We start from the raw sequence: 17,965 nt of genomic DNA, 5'->3' as shown, positions 1-17,965 counted from the left end.
ATTCTCCTCCTGTCCCTCTGCTGGTGGAGGATTTTACCGCTGGTTCTACCTAGGCGTAGAGCTGTGTCTGCAAACAAAAAAACTAGGCAAGACCGAAAAAAATTAATGTTCTTAAAATATGCAAGTGGAGCCCGAAAATAGTTAAATTCTTGGACTAGGAAGGCATCCTTTAATGCCCAGGTCTCTGGGTAAGAGCGCACCGAGCCGCTGCGGCCAGAAGCCCCAGGGACCGAAGTGGTTCAGGCGGTAGCCAGCACCCACAGTCCAGGTCTTCTGGGCCGGCACGCCCCTCCCACCATCTCAGCCAATCGGAGCTAAGGGGGCGGGGATGGGCCAGCCGGAGGCGGGACGGACGCAGGAGGGGGTGTGTCTGGGGCGGGGCCTGGCAGGTCCCAGAAGGTGGCAATTTTCGCGGCCAGGGGCTTCTAGGTCCCGGTGGAGAGGCCGGGCTGGCCGGGGCTTCGGCCTCCGGCGTCGGGAAATGGCGGCGGGGGGCAGGATGGAGGACGTGAGTGCACGGAGGTGGCGGGCGGCTGGCCCCGGAATCCCCTTTTTCCTGTGCCGGGGCGCACGGGGCGGAGACTCAAAGAGGGAAGCCACCCTTGGCGAGTGCGGCCGCGGCGGGAGGGGGCGCCGCCTGTGCCGGGGAGGCCTGGGCGCGGGGCTATGGGAGGGCGCCGGCGCCCTTGGGATCCTCGACACGCTAACTCCGGGCTAATTTTCCTGGTGGAGGCTGGGGTGGGGTCCTGGGCGGTGGGCGCGCGGCTCTGGGGGTCCCAGGCTGGCGCCCAGCCCACGTGCGGGTTACGTCTTTGATCCCGGAACTGGCAGCTTCACGTGATGCGCGCCTGGCCTGACAGCCTTTCCTCCCCGCGAGTCTCTGGGAGCTGGGCCACTGGGTTCCGCTCGGACGCCCCAGGGGCGCAGGGGGCGAATCTCCCTTCCTGGTGGGGTCCCTTGCCTTGGCTCTAGAGGCTGTGGACTTGGAGTGACAGCGACGCTCGGGCCGGGCGCCAGCGTCCCGCAGACCTGTGGCTATCATCTCCTGGAAACCCATACGAGAGAAAAAGTGTCATGTGCTGTTTTGAATTTAGCATGGTAGGAATGCAGAGGTTTTTAAATCTTTGATAGATTCAAACCAGATTACCAAAAAAACCAGTGGCCTAGTTTACAGCGTGTATAGTACAGAATGGTAGCATAATTACAAAAATCTTATTTCTTTGCTTCAGTGTCGTAAGGTGTTTTTAGGGGAAACATGTATGTATGCCCAGAATTAACTGGAGTTTCCACTGGAAAGTAATAAAATTTTTCCTCTTGAGAAATGCAAAGTTGACAGTTATATTAAAGCACTAATTTGGGTTAATAAATTAGTAGGAATATTACTGTGATCCTATCACTGAATGAGCTGCATCAGGAAAAGGAAGAGAAACACGAAACAGTTCCAGCACTTCGGTAGCTTAGATTCTTGTGCAGTGAATCTTGATGAAATAAAGACCAAACAATTTCTAATGAAACTAAAATTTTCTGTTTTTTCCAGTTGAGAAAATGGAAAATTAACTGTAAGACCTGTAAGTAGATTTGAGACTCATATATATTTAAAGCAAAATTCATTGTTTCTGAGTTTTTAAGGCTGAGCTTCATGAGCTGACAATGTATGGAAAAAAACGAATACGTAAGAGGAAAATGAGAGACTCTTAGAAAAACACAGGCAGTAAGTGCTTCTTGGTTGATGCTAAGCTGCTCTAGGGTTCTTGGATCTGTAGCTTTTAGTTGTAGGATGCATACAGTACTAGAAATCTGCTTCCTCAAACACTGGAGACTGGGGGCGGTCTGGAAGACTCATGCCTGTAATCCCAGCACTTTGAGAGGCTGAGGCAGGCAGATTACCCGAAGTCAGGAGTTTGAGACCAGTCTGACCAACATGGCAAAACCCTGTCTCCACTAAAAATACAAAAATCAGCCAGGTGTGGTGGTGGGGGCCTGTAATCCCAGATACTGGGGAGGCAGGAGAATCGCTTGAACCCAGAAGGCAGAGATCAGAGATTGCAGTGAGCCAAGATCGCATCACTGCACTCCAGCCTGGGCGACAGAGTGAGACTCTGTCTCAAAAATAAAAATAAATAAAAATTAATTAGAGATTAATGTTTTGCCACCAACCACATATTGGAGTCACTTTAGATCTGAGTAAGTTGCCTGCTTTTGGTATTTCGTAGACATGATTTCTAGCCTTCAGGGAAAAGCTAAAAATTCTGGACCATGCCTTAGTTACAGATACTTAAATGAGTTGAGTCAAAGACTTTGTGTTAGTAAGGATTCATTGTTTGCAGGCAGTGAAACCAACTCTGACTAATTTAAGAAAAAGATTTATTTGAAAGGCTATAGGGCGAGTATATGCCAAGGCCTCTGAAAGGACCCAAACAAGGGCATCTCAAGGCACTGAAGTGACAGGAGTCCTTTTCAGGGTCTACCCTGGAATGAATCTGCCTAAACCATGATCTTTCTTCTTTTTTTGTATGGAGTTTCGCCCTTGTTGCCCAGGTTGGAGTGCAATGGTGCGATCTCGGCTCACTGCAACTTCCGCCTCCCGGGTTCAAGTGATTCTCCTGCCTCAGCCTCCCAAGTAGCTGGGATTACAGACATGCGCCACCATACCTGGCTAATTTTGTATTTTTAGTAGAGACGGGGTTTCTCCATTTTGGTCAGGCTGGTCTCGAACTCCCGGCCTCAGGTGATCCGCCTGCCTTGACCTCCCAAAGTGCTGAGATTACAGGCGTGAGCCACTGCACCTGACCTCATGATCTTTCTTTTACTGTTCATGGAGAGAGTTGGATTCACCCAACTGTTTTTCGTTCCATGACCACTCCTAGACCAGAGGAGGAGGAAGGGTATTGAAGGATGTTTCCACTAAGACTTAATGCAGAAGTAGACAGTGGGTCCTCAAAGGAAATAGAGTTACTGTCACAGAAGAGGGAAGAGGTACCATGTGGGCAAAAACAACGGATATATGTAGTTAATAATGGAAATGGAAAAAACATTTGACTTCAGGAGTCCTCTTCCCCTCAGCCTTCACTTGCAGATGGTAAGTTCATAGAATGACTGGGTGCTGTTTATATGGTTATGCTGCATATTTCCTATAGGATTCATTGGAAAGTAAATACTCCTAAGTGACATAGAGAAGAACCATAGTATAGTCCCCAACTCCTTCAGTGTAGTTAGGAAAAACAAAAGATACACACATGAAAAGGAAAACAATATAAGGCAGCGTAAGAAATATTCCAAATGAGTATTATGGGCAATATGTTTTATAGGAGTTTAAAGCAGAAGGAAAACACTTAACAGGGCCAGTTTTATAGAGAACATAAACTTGGTTAAGACCTTGAAAGATGCATAGAATTCTGAAAAAAGATAGGGGAGGATATTTGTAGGACTCTATAGAAAGCTCATTTAGGCGAGAGAAGAGGGTGCATGAAAGTAATATAGTAGGAAATAAAGTAGATTATTGTCTTATAGTGAAGGTTTCAATGTTAGCTTTGTTTAAATGTCCCAGGTCTGGCCAGGTGTGGTGGCTCACGCCTGTAATCCCAGCACTTTGGGAGGCTGAGGTGGGCGGATCACCTGAGGTCAGGAGTTTGAGACCAGTCTGGCCAACATGGCGAAACCCAGTACCTACTAAAAATACAAAAATTACCCGGGCATGGTGGCACGTGCCTGTAATCCCAACCTGTCGGGAGGCTGAGGCAGGAGAATCGCTTGAACCTGGGAGGCAGAGGTTGCAGTGAGCCAAGATCACACCATTGCACTCCAGCCTGGGCAACAAGAGTGAAATTCTGTCCCAAAAGTAAATAAATAAATAAAAATGTCCCAGGTCTGAAGCATACAAGGAAGTTGAGCAGTCTTTCATTCTCTCAACACACATATTGAACACTTTAGCACCTGCTATGTATCAAGTGTTAAAAGCACAAAGGACATAATATAAAAGAGTCTTTGCCCTTGTAAAGCACATTTTATTCTGACAATTTCAATGCCATGTGCTTAATACGGTAGGTTATAACACAGATGTAACAGAGTTCAGTAGGGACTTCCATTCCCAGCCAACATGGAGTAACTGGGAATAGATCTACCATTCTGCCTGAAACAATCGAAAAACTGATATAACATATGATACAACACTTTGTGAGATACCGGACATCAGACGACGAAGGGTAAGCAATATCAGAGATGGGAAACAAATGCTATGAACCCTATCACTGCCCCGGCTTACTGCCTTGAAAGAGTGTGCAGGTTGTGACAATGAAGGGGGAAGCCAGGCAAAGCCCAGCAGACCTCTAAGTTGAGGATCTAGGAGATTGAAGTAACTAGAGTTCACAAGACAGAGCAGCCAGAGAGGAGAGAGCTACAAAGAGGGGGAACTGAAGGTCTGCACGGGAGCCCCTGTCCCCACCCCTACTAGGCATCCAGTAGAGTGCTAATCAGGGCATGAGGAAGCTCTTGGAGGCCTCGTAAAGAACCACCTAAAAGGATTGGAAGGAACAGTTTTTCGATACAGGGCCAAGAATACTGCCTATTTCACCCACCAGCCAGACAGAACCCTCGTAATTCACAGAGCATGTAGGTAGAGTACTCAGAAAGGTCTTGCCTCAGTAGTGGAGTATAATTAACCTTAGATGAAGCCCACCTAATTTCTTAACAGCAAGACTGTTTCCAGGTGACTTCACTGCACTCCAGAACAAAGTTCACAAATACAGAAACACAGAAAATGGCCAGGCGCGGTGGCTCACGCCCGTAATCCCAGCACTTTGGGAGGCCAAGGTGGGCAGATCACAATGTCAGGAGATCGAGACCATCCTGGCTAACACGGTGAAACCCTGTCTCTACTAAAAATACAAAAAATTAGCCGGGCGTGGTGGCAGGTGCCTGTAGTCCCAGCTACTCGGGAGGCTGAGGCAGGAGAATGGCGTGAACGTGGGAGGCAGAGCTTGCAGTGAGCCGAGATTACACCACTGCACTCCAGCCTGGGTGACAGAGCGAGACTCTGTCTCAAAAAAAAAAAAGGAATACAGAAAATGTCCAGCACCCACAGAGGTAAAATTTGCAATATCTGGCATCCAGTAAAAAATGACAAGGCATGCCAAGAGGCAGGAAACTGTGAGCTGTACTGAGTCCACTGAAACTGGTTCAGACATGACATATGCTAGAAATAGCATGTGGACATTAAACATTATTATAAATGTCTTCTATGTATTTAGAAGTTAAATAGAGACATGGAAGATACAAAGTAGACCCAGCTCAAACTTGTATAGATGAAAACTGCAATGTCAGATTAAGAGTGCAGAAGGAATGGTGCTGGGGCTGGGAATGTTAAAATGGCATCACGGAGAAGGCAGTTTTGCTGGGACAAGCGTTTGACAGGTGGGGGGAGGAACAAGTAGAGCTGGTATAGAGATAGAAAGTGTTTCGTGAAAGATAGGTATCATAAGCAGACAGCACCAGGAAGGAGGGAAATGGTGAGAGGCAAATCCTTGCCAGGTGCAGTGGCTCAGGCCTGTAAGGATTGCTTGAGTTCAGGAGTTCAAGACCAGCCTGGGCAACAGGGTGAAATCCTGTCTCTACTAAAAATACAAAAATTAGCCAAGCATAGTGGAGTGTGCATGTGGTCCCAGCTACTCATGAGGCTGAGGTAGGAGGAGCTCTTGAGCCTGGGGAGGGGGGCACGGAGGCTGCAGTGAGCCGAGATTGTGCCACTATTCTCCAGCCTGGGTGACAGAGTGAGACCCTGTTAAAAAAAAAAGTTTGGGCACAGTGGCTCACACCTGTAATCCCAGCACTTTGGGAGGCTGAGGAGGGCGGATCACTTGAGGTCAGGAGTTCGAGACCAGCATGGCCAACATGATGAAACCCTGTCTCTGTTAAAAATACAAAAACTAGCTGGACAAGGTGTCGGGTGCTTGTAATTCCAGCTACTTGGGAGGCTGAAGCAGGAGAATTGTTTGAACCCAGGAGGCAGAGGTTTCAGTGAGCTGAGATCATGCTGTTGCACTCCAGCGTGGGGGACAGAGCAAGACTCTGTCTCAAAAAAAAAGAAAAAAAAAAAAATCCTGAGAAGTAACTTGGGGACAGATTGTAAAGCGACAGACTAAGAATTTGGACTTTGTCCTGAGGATTTGGGGATTGTAATAGGATTATCCAGAGGGACAGAACCAATAGGATATATGTATATATAAAAAGGGGGTTTATTAGGGAGAATTAGCTCACAAGATTACACAGTGAAGTCCCATGATAGGCCACCTGCAAGCTGGGGAAAGGGAAGGAGATAGTGACTCAGTCTAAGCCCCAAAGCCTCAAAACCAGGGAAGCCAACAGTGCAGCCTTCAGTCGGCAGCCAAAGGCCTGAGAGCCCCAGGCAAGCTGCTGGTGCAGGTTTCAGAGTCCAAAGGCCGAAGAATCTGGAGTCTGATGTCCAAAGGCAGGAAGAAAGGAAGCGAGCATCTGAGGCAGGAAAGAGAGAGAGAGCCAGAAGACTCAGGAGGCTGCTTATACCCCTATTCTGTGCTTTGTTCTAGCTGCATTGGCAGCTGATTGGATGGTGCTCGCCCATATTGAGGGTGGGTCTTCCTCTCCCAGTCCACTGACTCAAGTGTTTGGCTCCTCACACACAATACTTTACCATCCATTTGACTCCTAATATTGACCATCACAGGGAGCTACCCAAAGTTTTTGAGGAGAGAAACATGAATGTTTGTCTTGGAAGAATTTTGACAGCAGTGAAAGAGATTGCCAAGACCAGGAGACTGGAAACTTCTAGTAAAAGGCCAAGAGAAATGGGAGGGCCTGGACTAAGATAGTGAAAATAGAGAGCAAATAACAGGTTTAGGAGTTAGAATGGTAATAATTTTTTCTTTTTATCATGTCCCAGCACTGAGTGGATAGAATGGTAATGATTATAGGGGTAGTGTCTTTGTTTGGGTTGCTATAATAAAATACAAATGGAGTAATTTACAAAATGCAAATGCATTGCCCACAGTTCTAGAGGACAGGAAGTCCAAGATTAAGGCAGCCACAGAATCAGGAAGTCCAAGATCAAGGTGCCAAGAGCCCTGGGGAGGGGTTGCTCTCTGCTTCAAAGATGGCGCCTTCTTGCTGCATCCTCACACGGTGGAAGGTGGAAGGGAGCTCATTTGAGCCTCTTTTCTAAGGGCACTGATCTCATTTATGAGCAAGGAACCCTCGTGGCTTAATTACTTCCCAAAGGAAAGCAGGGGACTACTGTGGGACACCAACATTTAGACCACAGCAGGGTGCAAGTCAAAAGTAAGTTAATGAAAAGGCCAGGCGTGATGGCTCACAGCTGTAATCTTAGCACATTGGGAGTCCACTTGGGAGGATTGCTTGAGGCCAAGAGTTCAAGACCAACCTGGCCAACATAGCGAGACCCTGTTGATTTTTATTTTAAAATTTAAAAAATATTAGAGAAAAGAGTTAATAAATAATAGTGGCTAAGACTTATTGAAAACTCTCTGTGTGTCAGGCAGTGTTATGAGGACTTGCATGTGTAGTGACTCATTTAGTATTCCTGACAGAGCTACAAAGCAGGTGCTATTATTAGTCTTCTTTTTAGATGGGGAAACTGAGGCATGAGAGGTGAAGTAACTTGCTCTCAGCTAGAAAGCAGTAGAACTTGTGCTTGAATCCAGGCAGTTTGCCCTTAGGAGCCTGCCCTTAACCAGAGCTCTTACTGCCTTTAGTCACAGTTGATCCCCTGTATGTCCTGATAATCTCATCTGATTAGCCCAGGTCTTTGATGATGATCATAATTGAGTTAGAAAATACTGCGGAGACAGGTTTGGGGCGCTCATTCATTCATCTAGCAAATGTTTGCTGAGTGACAACCATGAGACAGTGTTGAGTGCTGGGATTACAAAGACAAGAGGTGTAAAGTTAATGGGTCCAATGAAGTCTAGTGGGGAAGAGATAAGTAAGAGACCATCACAGGATACTATGATAGAAGAGGCAAGCACAGAATGCTTTGAAAAACATGGAGGTGGCACAGTCCAAATTAGGGGTATCCAGAAAGGCCATGTGGTGGGAATTGCCCCTTCTGAGCATGAAAGAATGCATAGACGTTAGCTAAGGGAAGAGTAGATTTCAAGGCTCCAACATCTGCTGACTGAGAATGAGCTAGAGGCAGAGGGGTCTTGAAGAGAACAGGAGTAATCTGAATCGTACCGTGAGTTATGGTAAACTAAACAGGAAGCAATCTAGGCATTGAATAAAAGAGTTGGCCAGGCGCGGTGGCACATGCCCGTAATCCCAGCACTTTGGGAGGCCAAAGCAGATGGATCACCTGAAGTCGAGACTTTGAGACCAGTTTGGCTAACATGGCGAAACCCCATCTCTACTAAAAATACAAAAATTAGCCGGGCATGGTGGCGCTTGCCTTTAATCTTAGCTACTCAGGAGGCTGAGACAGGAGAATCGCTTGAACCCAGGAGGCAGAAGTTGCAATGAGCTGAGATTGAGCCAGTGCACTCCAGCCTGGGCAACAGAGCAAGACTCCATCTCAAAAAAAAGCCAAACAAACAAACCAAACAACAACAACGAAAACAGTTGCAGAGCAGTGTTGAATACTTGCTACTGGAAATCGAGGAGCCCACTCCAGAGCTAGGTTACACCCCAGATTACTGTCCTTATCTTTGTAATCTTAGCAACCAACAGCCATCCCTTACATAATTTTTCCTACTCCCTACTTCTTCCAAAATAAAGAGCTCTCATTCTATGTAGCCAAATCCTATTCATGAATCCTTCATTTCTGTCTCATTGTAATGCAATTAACTGACCTGAATTTTTTGTCATTGTCTTCTGTGCTTTTCATTTGCTGACTTATTATGTACTTCCCACGCACCATATCCTTTTTTCTTTTTTTTAACGTGGTGAGAACACTTAAGATCTATACTCTTAGCAAATTAAAAGTATATACAATGCAGTATATATCCATATTTTTAAGACGAAGTCTTGCTCTGTCGCCCAGGCTGGAGTGCAGTGGCACAATCTCGGCTTACTGCAACCTCCACCTCCTGGGTCCAAGCGATTCTCCTGCCTCAGCCTCCCGAGTAGCTGGAATTACAGGCGTGTGCTACCACGCCTGGCTAATTTTTTTATATTTTTAGTAGAGACAGGGTTTTACCATGTTGGCCAGGCTGGTCTCGAACTCCTGACCTCAGGTGATCCGCCCACCTCAGCCTCCCAAAGTGCTGGGCTTACAGGCATAAGCCGCTTCACCTAGCCCTACAATGCAGTATTGTTAACTATAATTGCTATGCTGTAATTAGATCTCAGTGTACTATATTCTATTGTGTATTCTCATATTGTTGTTTAGTTCTTCATGTCTTTATTTCTTACCTCCCCCAATGAAAATGTAACCACATTATATTCTTTTACCCCAGGCACAGTGTTACACATAATAGTTTATAGTAAGGGTCTGAGATTGAGAGATTGTTGTGGTTCATTTTTATGCAGCAGAGACCTGGAAGAACTGTTCCTGTCAAAACCATACCTTTAAACGTGACTTGCTGAAATTTTTAGGTGACAGCCTCCACGCACTAAGTCTTTGTTGGGTACTTTGGTGACATTACAACTCTAGTTGCTTTCACTGAGAATCTGGTATCTACAAACTAAGTTTCCTCAAGGGCCAATCCGGGTGATCAATTTCCATTCTATTTCTATCATAATGGAAAGTTTGTTTTAAGAACTCTTTTTTTTTTTTTTTTTTTGAGACGGAGTCTCACTCTGTCGCCCAGGCTGGAGTACAGTGGCCAGATCTCAGCTCACTGCAAGCTCCGCCTCCTGGGTTTACACCATTCTCCTGCCTCAGCCTCCCAAGTAGCTGGGACTACAGGCCCCGCCACCTCGCCCAGCTAGTTTTTTGTATTTTTTAGTAGAGATGGGGTTTCACCGTGTTAGCCAGGATGGTCTCGATCTCCTGACCTCGTGATCCGCCCACCTCGGCCTCCCAAAGTGCTGGGATTACAGGCTTGAGCCACCGCGCCCGGCCTAAGAACTCTTAATAAAGCCTCCATCAATTTTTCAAAATGTTGTGGAACCACCAGAGACAGTTTAAGAACTGCAGCTCTTGGCCAGGCGCGGTGGCTCAAGCCTGTAATCCCAGCACTTTGGGAGGCCGAGGCGGGCGGATCACAAGGTCAGGAGATCGAGACCACAGTGAAACCCCGTCTCTACTAAAAATACAAAAAATTAGCCGGGCGCGGTGGCGGGCGCCTGTAGTCCCAGCTACTCAGGAGGCTGAGGCAGGAGAATGGCGGGAACCCGGGAGGCGGAGCTTGCAGTGAGCCGAGATCGCGCCACTGCAGTCCAGCCTGGGCAACAGCGTGAGACTCCGTCTCAAAAAAAAAAAAAAAAAAGAACTGCAGCTCTTGGGCAGCGGGTCCAGGAAAGAAATGGGGGGATGTAGATCAGAGGATACAAAGTAGCAGATATGCAAGATGAGCAAGTCTACTGGAGTTATGTACAACATGAGGACTATAGGGAATAAAATTGTGCTGTATGTGGGATCCATGCTAAGTGAGTAGACTTTAGCTGCTGTTGCCACAAACACAAATAGTGGATAACTATGTGAGATGTTCGATATGTTAATTTGTTCCACTATAGTAACCTTTTTACTCTCTGTATGTATCCCATAATGTGTTATATACCTTAAATAGACATAATAAAACTTACTTTAAAAATTGTAACTGGACTGGGTGCAGTGGCTCACACCTGTAATCCCAGCACTTTGTGAGGCCGAGGCAGGGGAATCACTTGAGGTCAGGAGTTCAAGACCAGCCTGGCCAACATGGTGAAACCCTATCTACTAAAAATACAAAAAAATTAGCTGACTGTGGTGGCAGATGCCTGTAATCCCACCTATTCAGGAGACTGAGGCAGGAGAATCACTTGAACCTGGAAGATGGAGGTTGCAGTGAGCTGAGATTGCACCACTGCACTCCAACCTGGGCAACAAAGTGAGACTTCATCTAAAAGAAAAAAAAAAAAAACACGATTGCAACTGTATGTAATTATTTCAACAATATAGGTAATGTTAAATAAATCAATATGTATGTTTTTAAGGCTTGAAGAAAAATGATTTGCTTAAATCTCATTACATATTACCTTGTTTATGAGATGAAGATATAATTAAGATTTCCTCTACCCATTTTAAAACTTGTTTTCACCAAGATGTATATAGTAGTTATTTATAGGAGAGTATTTTTTTAAATTGGCTTTAGGCTGGGTGTGGTGTCTCGCACTTGTAATCCCAGCAATTTGGGAGGCTAAGATGGAAGGATCACTTGCAACCAAGAGTTCAAGACCAGCCTGGGGCTGGGTGCTGTGACTGATACCTGTAATTCCACCACTTCGGGAGGCTGAGGTGGGTGGATGACCTGAGGTCAGGAGTTTGAGACCAGCCTGGCCAACATAGTGAAACCCCGTCTCTACTAAAAATACAAAAATTAGCAGGGTGTGTGCCAGGCGTGGTGGCTCATGCTTGTAATCCCAGCACTTTGGGAGACCGAAGCGGGCAGATCACCTGAGGTCGGGAGTTTGCGACCAGCCTGACCAACATGGAGAAACTCCGTCTCTACTAAAAATAAAAAATAAACTGGGCGTGGTGGCGCATGCCTGTAATCCCAACTACCCAGGAGGCTGAGGCAGGAGAATCGCTTGAACCCAGGAGGCGGAGGTTGCGGTGAGCCAAGATTGTGCCACTGCACTCCAGCCTGGGCAACAAGAGGGAAACTCCATCTCAAAAAACAAAACAAAACAAAACAATTAGCTGGGTGTGGTGGTGCACACCTGTAGTCCCAGCTACTCAGGAGGTTGAGGCAGGAGAATTGCTCGAACCTGGGAGGCAGAGGTTGCAGTGAGCCCAGATTGTGCCTCTGCACTCCAGCCTGGGTGACAGAACGAGACTGTCTCAAAAACAAAAAACAAAACACAAACAAACAAGATCAGCCTGGGCAATATAGCGAGGCCATGTATCTACAATTTTTTAAAAATTAATTAATTTTTAAAAATTGGATTCAGGTAGGGAATGTGTTCTCTTGCCTATAATTTGTATATGGTTTAAAAGTTTTATAGTTTAGTAGATTTGTCTTAGAAACATAATCTAGAAAGTGGTGATTATAGCTTGCTTCTGTTTTTCTGCGCCCCAGGGTTCCTTGGATATCACCCAGAGTATTGAAGACGACCCACTTCTGGATGCCCAGCTTCTCCCACATCACTCATTACAAGCTCACTTTAGACCTCGATTCCATCCTCTTCCTACAGTCATCATAGTGAATCTTCTGTGGTTTATTCATGTAAGTTGGCTAGAAGAAGGGGACCTATCCAGAGGTGATGTTTGTAAAAATTATACAAGTGTTTCAGAGGGCAGTTGTGCTGTATCTATCAACATTTAAAATGTAGGGCACAGGCCGGGCGCGGTGGCTCAAGCCTGTAATCCCAGCACTTTGGGAGGCCGAGACGGGCGGATCACGAGGTCAGGAGATCGAGACCATCCCAGCTAACCCAGTGAAACCCCGTCTCTACTAAAAAATACAAAAAACTAGCTGGGCGAGGTGGCGGGCGCCTGTAGTCCCAGCTACTCAAGAGGCTGAGGCAGGAGAATGGCGTGAACCCGGGAGGCGGAGTTTGCAGTGAGCTGAGATCCGGCCACTGCACTCCAGCCTGGGCGACAGAGCGAGACGCCATCTCAAAAAAAAATAAATAAATAAATAAAAATAATAAAATGTAGGGCACATGTTTTTAGGACATCCTGAGGGCTGTGTCATCCTGAGGGCAAAAAAAAAAAGTACATACACGTTTACTTACATCTTCAAATAATTCATTGTGGATATTATTTGCATACATGTAAAGATATTGTTGATAATAGCCACGTTGTCTATCATATCAAGAGACTACAAACTACTTGGCTTCCACAGGACACAGTGTGTCCCATTCATATAAGGAAATGCTACACAACTGTTAAGAATGGGGTAGACAGGTGTACAGTATATTAACATAGAGTAGCCTTCATGATTACATTGTCAAGTGAAAAAAAATCAAGTTTTCAACCTTTTGTATAGAATGTCCTATTTGTAGTTTTTAAAAGGGAGTTGAGAGGGCTGGTGTGCACCTGTTTTCCTGTATATAATAGATATTTCTAGAAGCATTCATGGACCTAGTTGCCTCTGTAATGAGGACTGAGGGTCTTGGTAGAAGAGACACTAATATAATTTACTGTTTACTTTTGAATACTGCTTGATTTTTTTAACCATGTGCATGTATTACTTTTTCAGTTACAAAAAAGATGCAGAAAAGTCTACATATATTGACACAGGAATTTATCAATTTACTTACACCTAGGGAATAATGTTTTAGCAGACAAATCAAGTTGCAGTGGAATAATATGTGCAATTTTTGTATGATGACAAAATTACAAATATCTGGAGTTTATAAAAGCACATGTGCGAAAAGTCTTATCACAGGCCTCACTGGTGGTGACTCCGCTGCCAGTCTGTTTAATCAGTTCCTCCATTTCAATTATTGCAGTCAGAAGCACTAGGGGTTATGGTTGTTCTCTGCTGCAGTGTGAAAAATTAAGAGGGCTCATTCTCACCACTCCTTGAGTATTTATGAGGACTGTGAATGGAGTTGATTGACTTGCTCAGCCTTTGCTCAGCCTCCTACTGATGGGTTTGCTGTCTGCAGGGACCATTTCCCCCAGTACATTTCCTGGCTTCCCCTGCAGCTGGGATTCCTCTCCAGCGAAGTGCACTGTGGGAGTCTTGAGTTCAGAACTGAATCACTGGGGGGAGAGGTGGTATCCCCTTTCCTTGAGGGCACTAGTAGCTGTGGTATGGCTCCACCATGGCTTCCTGATCCCCACATCCCAGCTGAAGTGCCTTCTTCTTGGTACCACCATGTGCAGGGGGGGTAACCTTGTGGTTTCCAGATGGTGACCTCTTTTTCTTCTTTCCTTTTACTTTTTGTATAACATACTCTGTACCAGCCTGGGTACCATAGCAAGAACCTGTCTCTATAAAAAAAATTTTTTTAATTGGCCAGGTGTGGTGGCATGGGCCTGTAGTTCCAGCTACTCCAGAGACTGAGGTAGGAGGATTTCTTGAGCCCAGGAGGTTGAGGCTGCAGTGAGCAGAGATGATACCACTGTACTGCAGCCTGGGCAGCAGGGCACGACTGTATCTCACACAGAAAACAAAAATACATTAAAAAAAAACAAAATGAAAATACATTTAAAAACTCATGTATAAAAATGGATAGGGGAAGCTGTAGATATAAGAATGCATGCTGGGATGGTAGTTATTGTTTCCTAATTACAAATATTGAAATTAATCTTTCTGCTCTCCTTTCCCTCAGCTTGTGTTTGTTATTTTAGCATTTTTAACAGGTGTGCTTTGTTCTTATCCTAATCCAAATGAGGACAAGTGCCCAGGAAATTACACAAACCCACTGAAAGTTCAGACGGTTATAATCCTTGGGAAAGTTATTTTGTGGATTCTCCATTTACTCCTTGAATGCTACATCCAGTATCACCACAGCAAAATCAGAAACCGAGGCTATAACTTGATCTACCGATCGACAAGGCATCTCAAGAGACTTGCGTTAATGATACACTCCTCTGGTACGTCCAGTTTTCTCTCAGCTACTTGGATGCTTGAGGGACAAAAATGACAGCAGAAAGAATATGTGAAGTTTGATTTTAGAATCAAATATATTCTCTCATTTTTGTAAGGGTGATGTGTATTCTAACCACTAAAATTTGGATCACTTTAATGTCTTAAAGCTTTTCTTGGCCGGGTGCGGTGGCTCACGCCTGTAATCCCAGCACTTTGGGATGCTGAGGCAGGCGGATCACGAGGTCAGGAGATTGAGACCAGCCTGGCCAACATGGTGAAACCCGGTCTCTACCAAAAATACAAAAATTAACTGGGCGTGGTGGCACATGCCTGTAATCCCAGCTACTCAGGAGGCTGAAGCAGGAGAATCACTTGAACCAGGGAGTCAGAGGTTGCAGTAAGCTGAGATCGTGCCACTGTACTCCAGCCTGGCAACACAGCAAGACTCCATCTCAAAAAAAACAAAAAAAGCTTTTCTTATGAAATATACAGCTTTAATTTTCATTTGAAATCTGTTATTTGTTATGAACATGGTATCCTCATAGCATGTGTGAAATGTGGAATTATACTCTCTTTTGTTATCAGGTGGTTTACTCATCTCATAAAGATAGAAATGCTGTTGCTATTTGATATTTGAGGATAGGGAGAGGGAATTTTTTAATTTAATTTTATTTTTTCTGAGACAAGGCCTTGCTCTGTCACCCAGGCTGAAAGGCAGTAGCACCTTCATGGCTCAGTATAGCCTGGAATTCCTGGGCTTAAGCAATCCTTCACCTCAGCCTCCTGAGTAGCTGAGACTACAGGTGCGTGCCACCATACCCGGCTAATGTGGTTTTTTTTGGTTTTGTTTTTATTTTTTTTGAAATGGAGTCTTGCTCTGTTGCCCAGGCTGGAGTGCAGTGGCCGGATCTCAGCTCACCGCAAGCTCCGCCTCCTGGGTTTACGCCATTCTCCTGCCTCCGCCTCCCGAGTAGCTGGGACTACAGGCGCCCGCCACCTTGCCCGGCTAGTTTTTTGTGTTTTTTAGTAGAGACGGGGTTTCACCGTGTTAGCCAGGATGGTCTCGATCTCCTGACTGTGGGATCCACCCGTCTCAGCCTCCCAAAGTGCTGGGATTACAGACTTGAGCCACCGCGCCCAGCCCAAGCTAAATTAAAAAAAAAAAAAAAAAAAAATTGGCTGGGCGTGGTGGCTCATGCCTATAATCCCAGCACTTTGGGAGGCTGAGGTGGGTGGATCACCTGAGGTTGGGAGTTCGAGACCAGCCTGACCAACATGGAGAAACCCCGTCTCTACTAAAAATACAAAATTAGCTGGGCCTGGTGGCACATGCCTGTAATCCCAGCTACTAGGGAGGCTGAGGCAGGAGAGTTGCTTGAACCTAGGAGGCGGAGGTTGCGGTGAGCCGAGATTGTGCCATTGCACTCCAGCCTGGGCAACAAGAGTGAAGCTCCGCCTCAAAAAAAAAAAAAAACAAAAATTAGCTGAACGTGGTGGCGGGCGCCTGTAATCCCAGCTACTTGGGAGGCTGAGGCAGGGGAATTGCTTGAATCCCAGAGGTGGAGGTTGCAGTGAGCTGAGATCGTACCATTGCACTCCAGCCTGGGTAACAAGAGCGAAACTCCATCTAAAAAAATTAAGGCAGGGCATGGTGGTTCATGCGGGTAATGCCAGCACTTCAGCACTTTGGGAGACTGAGGCGGGAGGATCACTTGAGGTCAGGAGTTTGAGACCAGCCTGGTCAACATGGTGAAACCCCATCTCTACTAAAAACACAAAAATTAGCTGGGTGTGGTGGGAGGCGCCTGTAATCCCAGGTACTTGGGAGGCTGAGAATCGCTTGAACCCAGGAAGTGGAGGTTTGCCTTAAGCTGAGATCATGCCACTCCAGCCTGGGTGACAGAATGAGACTCCATCTCTAAATAAACAAATAAATAAATAAATCTCCATCTCAAAATAAATAAATAAAATAAAACAAAATAAATATAAATAAATTAGTCATGTGTAGTGGCCTGTGCCTGTAGTCCTAGCTACTTGGGAGGCTGAGGTGGGAGGATCCACTTGAGCCTAGGAGTTTGAGGCTGCAGTGAGCTATGAGTATGCACCACACTCCAGCCTAGGTGAAAGAGTGATACCCTTCTCTATAAAAAAAGAAAAAAAAAATTGAATCAAATTAAAGATTTTTCTCCAAAAAAACAAAAAAAGGCTCTACAGAATTTATTTTTCTTCTGTTCTGTTAGTGCATTTTCTTAAAGGGTAAACTGCAAGTTTATCTACTCAGTGAAATTCTCAGTGGAAGCTGAAGGGCTATGCTATAACAGGGCTAAGCAGTTTATAGAGATGGGTGATCTTGACTGCTCTTAAAGTCAAGAATTAATTTAATTTAATTTTTTCTGAGACAGGGCCTTGTGAGAATGAGCTTGATAATGTTCAGCTGTTGATGTGCAGCACTCTCTTTTGGCCAGAAGATGTCAGGGTAACACAAAGACTAAAAAAAAAGAAAAAAGCTTATTTTTAAACTACAAAAGATCTTATATGATCTGTGACCAAAATAATATTCAGTTTCTCAAGTGATGGTCTGGAAATAGTATTTTTGAAGCTCACAAAGATATTGTTTGATCTTTACCTTTCCAACATCTGCCTTTCAAATTCTTGTTAAACGTGTGAGCAGTGATCATAATCTGTTTCTGAACACTTGGACCTTTAGAATCACAGGTGATGTCACATTTATGTGGCTCATGTGAAACCCAGAAAATCAAAAGGAATGGAGCAGGTACTTATCTTATTTCTATTTTTTAAAATATTTTTTCATATTTGCAAAGAAAAAAAAAAAACAAGATAAATCTATGGAGATGTAGGACTTACAGATAACAGTACTGATAATATTAACTTCAGCCTGATATATTTTGTTATTTTCCAGAGAAGAAAAAACATTATTTACTTTTGGGTAGAGATGGGAGAAAGGGCTTTGCTTTCCTACCAAGTGAAAATATTTACCCTATTTATCTGTTCTCCTTCCTTAGATCCATATATATATATATATATATATATATATATTTTTTTTTTTTTTTTTTTTGAGACGGGGAGTCTTGCTCTGTTGTCCAGGCTGGAGTGCAGTGGTGTGAACTCAGCTCACTGCAACCTCTGCCTCCCAGGTTCAACTGATTCTCCTGCCTCAGCCTCCCCAGGCTGGACTACAGTCATGCACCACCATGCACAGCAAATTTTTGTATTTTTAGTAGAGACGAGGCTTCACCGTGTTGGCCAGGCTGGTCTCGAACTCCTGACCTCAG

General features: G+C 45.1%; 1 protein-coding gene across 4 annotated transcripts in view; it reads left to right on the top strand.

The window, feature by feature from the left end:
* The first annotated feature begins 324 nt into the window (after positions 1-324).
* Positions 325-17,965, top strand: part of TMEM192 (transmembrane protein 192) — a 35,037-nt gene continuing 17,396 nt past the window's right edge. For 2 of the 4 annotated variants that reach the window (XM_074040730.1, XM_065545667.2), the window contains exons 1-4: positions 325-508; positions 973-1,098; positions 12,207-12,353; positions 14,413-14,677. In XM_074040730.1, coding sequence (XP_073896831.1) covers positions 329-508; positions 973-1,098; positions 12,207-12,353; positions 14,413-14,677 — 718 coding nt within the window. In that variant the 5' untranslated portion in view covers positions 325-328. The remainder of the gene's footprint in view (positions 509-972; positions 1,099-12,206; positions 12,354-14,412; positions 14,678-17,965) is intronic. The other 2 variants (XM_074040729.1, XM_015451003.4) reach the window with 1 other exon arrangement.

This window comes from Macaca fascicularis, chromosome 5, assembly GCF_037993035.2.
Source record: "Macaca fascicularis isolate 582-1 chromosome 5, T2T-MFA8v1.1".
Taxonomy (NCBI): Eukaryota; Metazoa; Chordata; class Mammalia; order Primates; family Cercopithecidae; genus Macaca; species Macaca fascicularis.
This window is presented reverse-complemented; position numbering and strand designations above follow the sequence as displayed.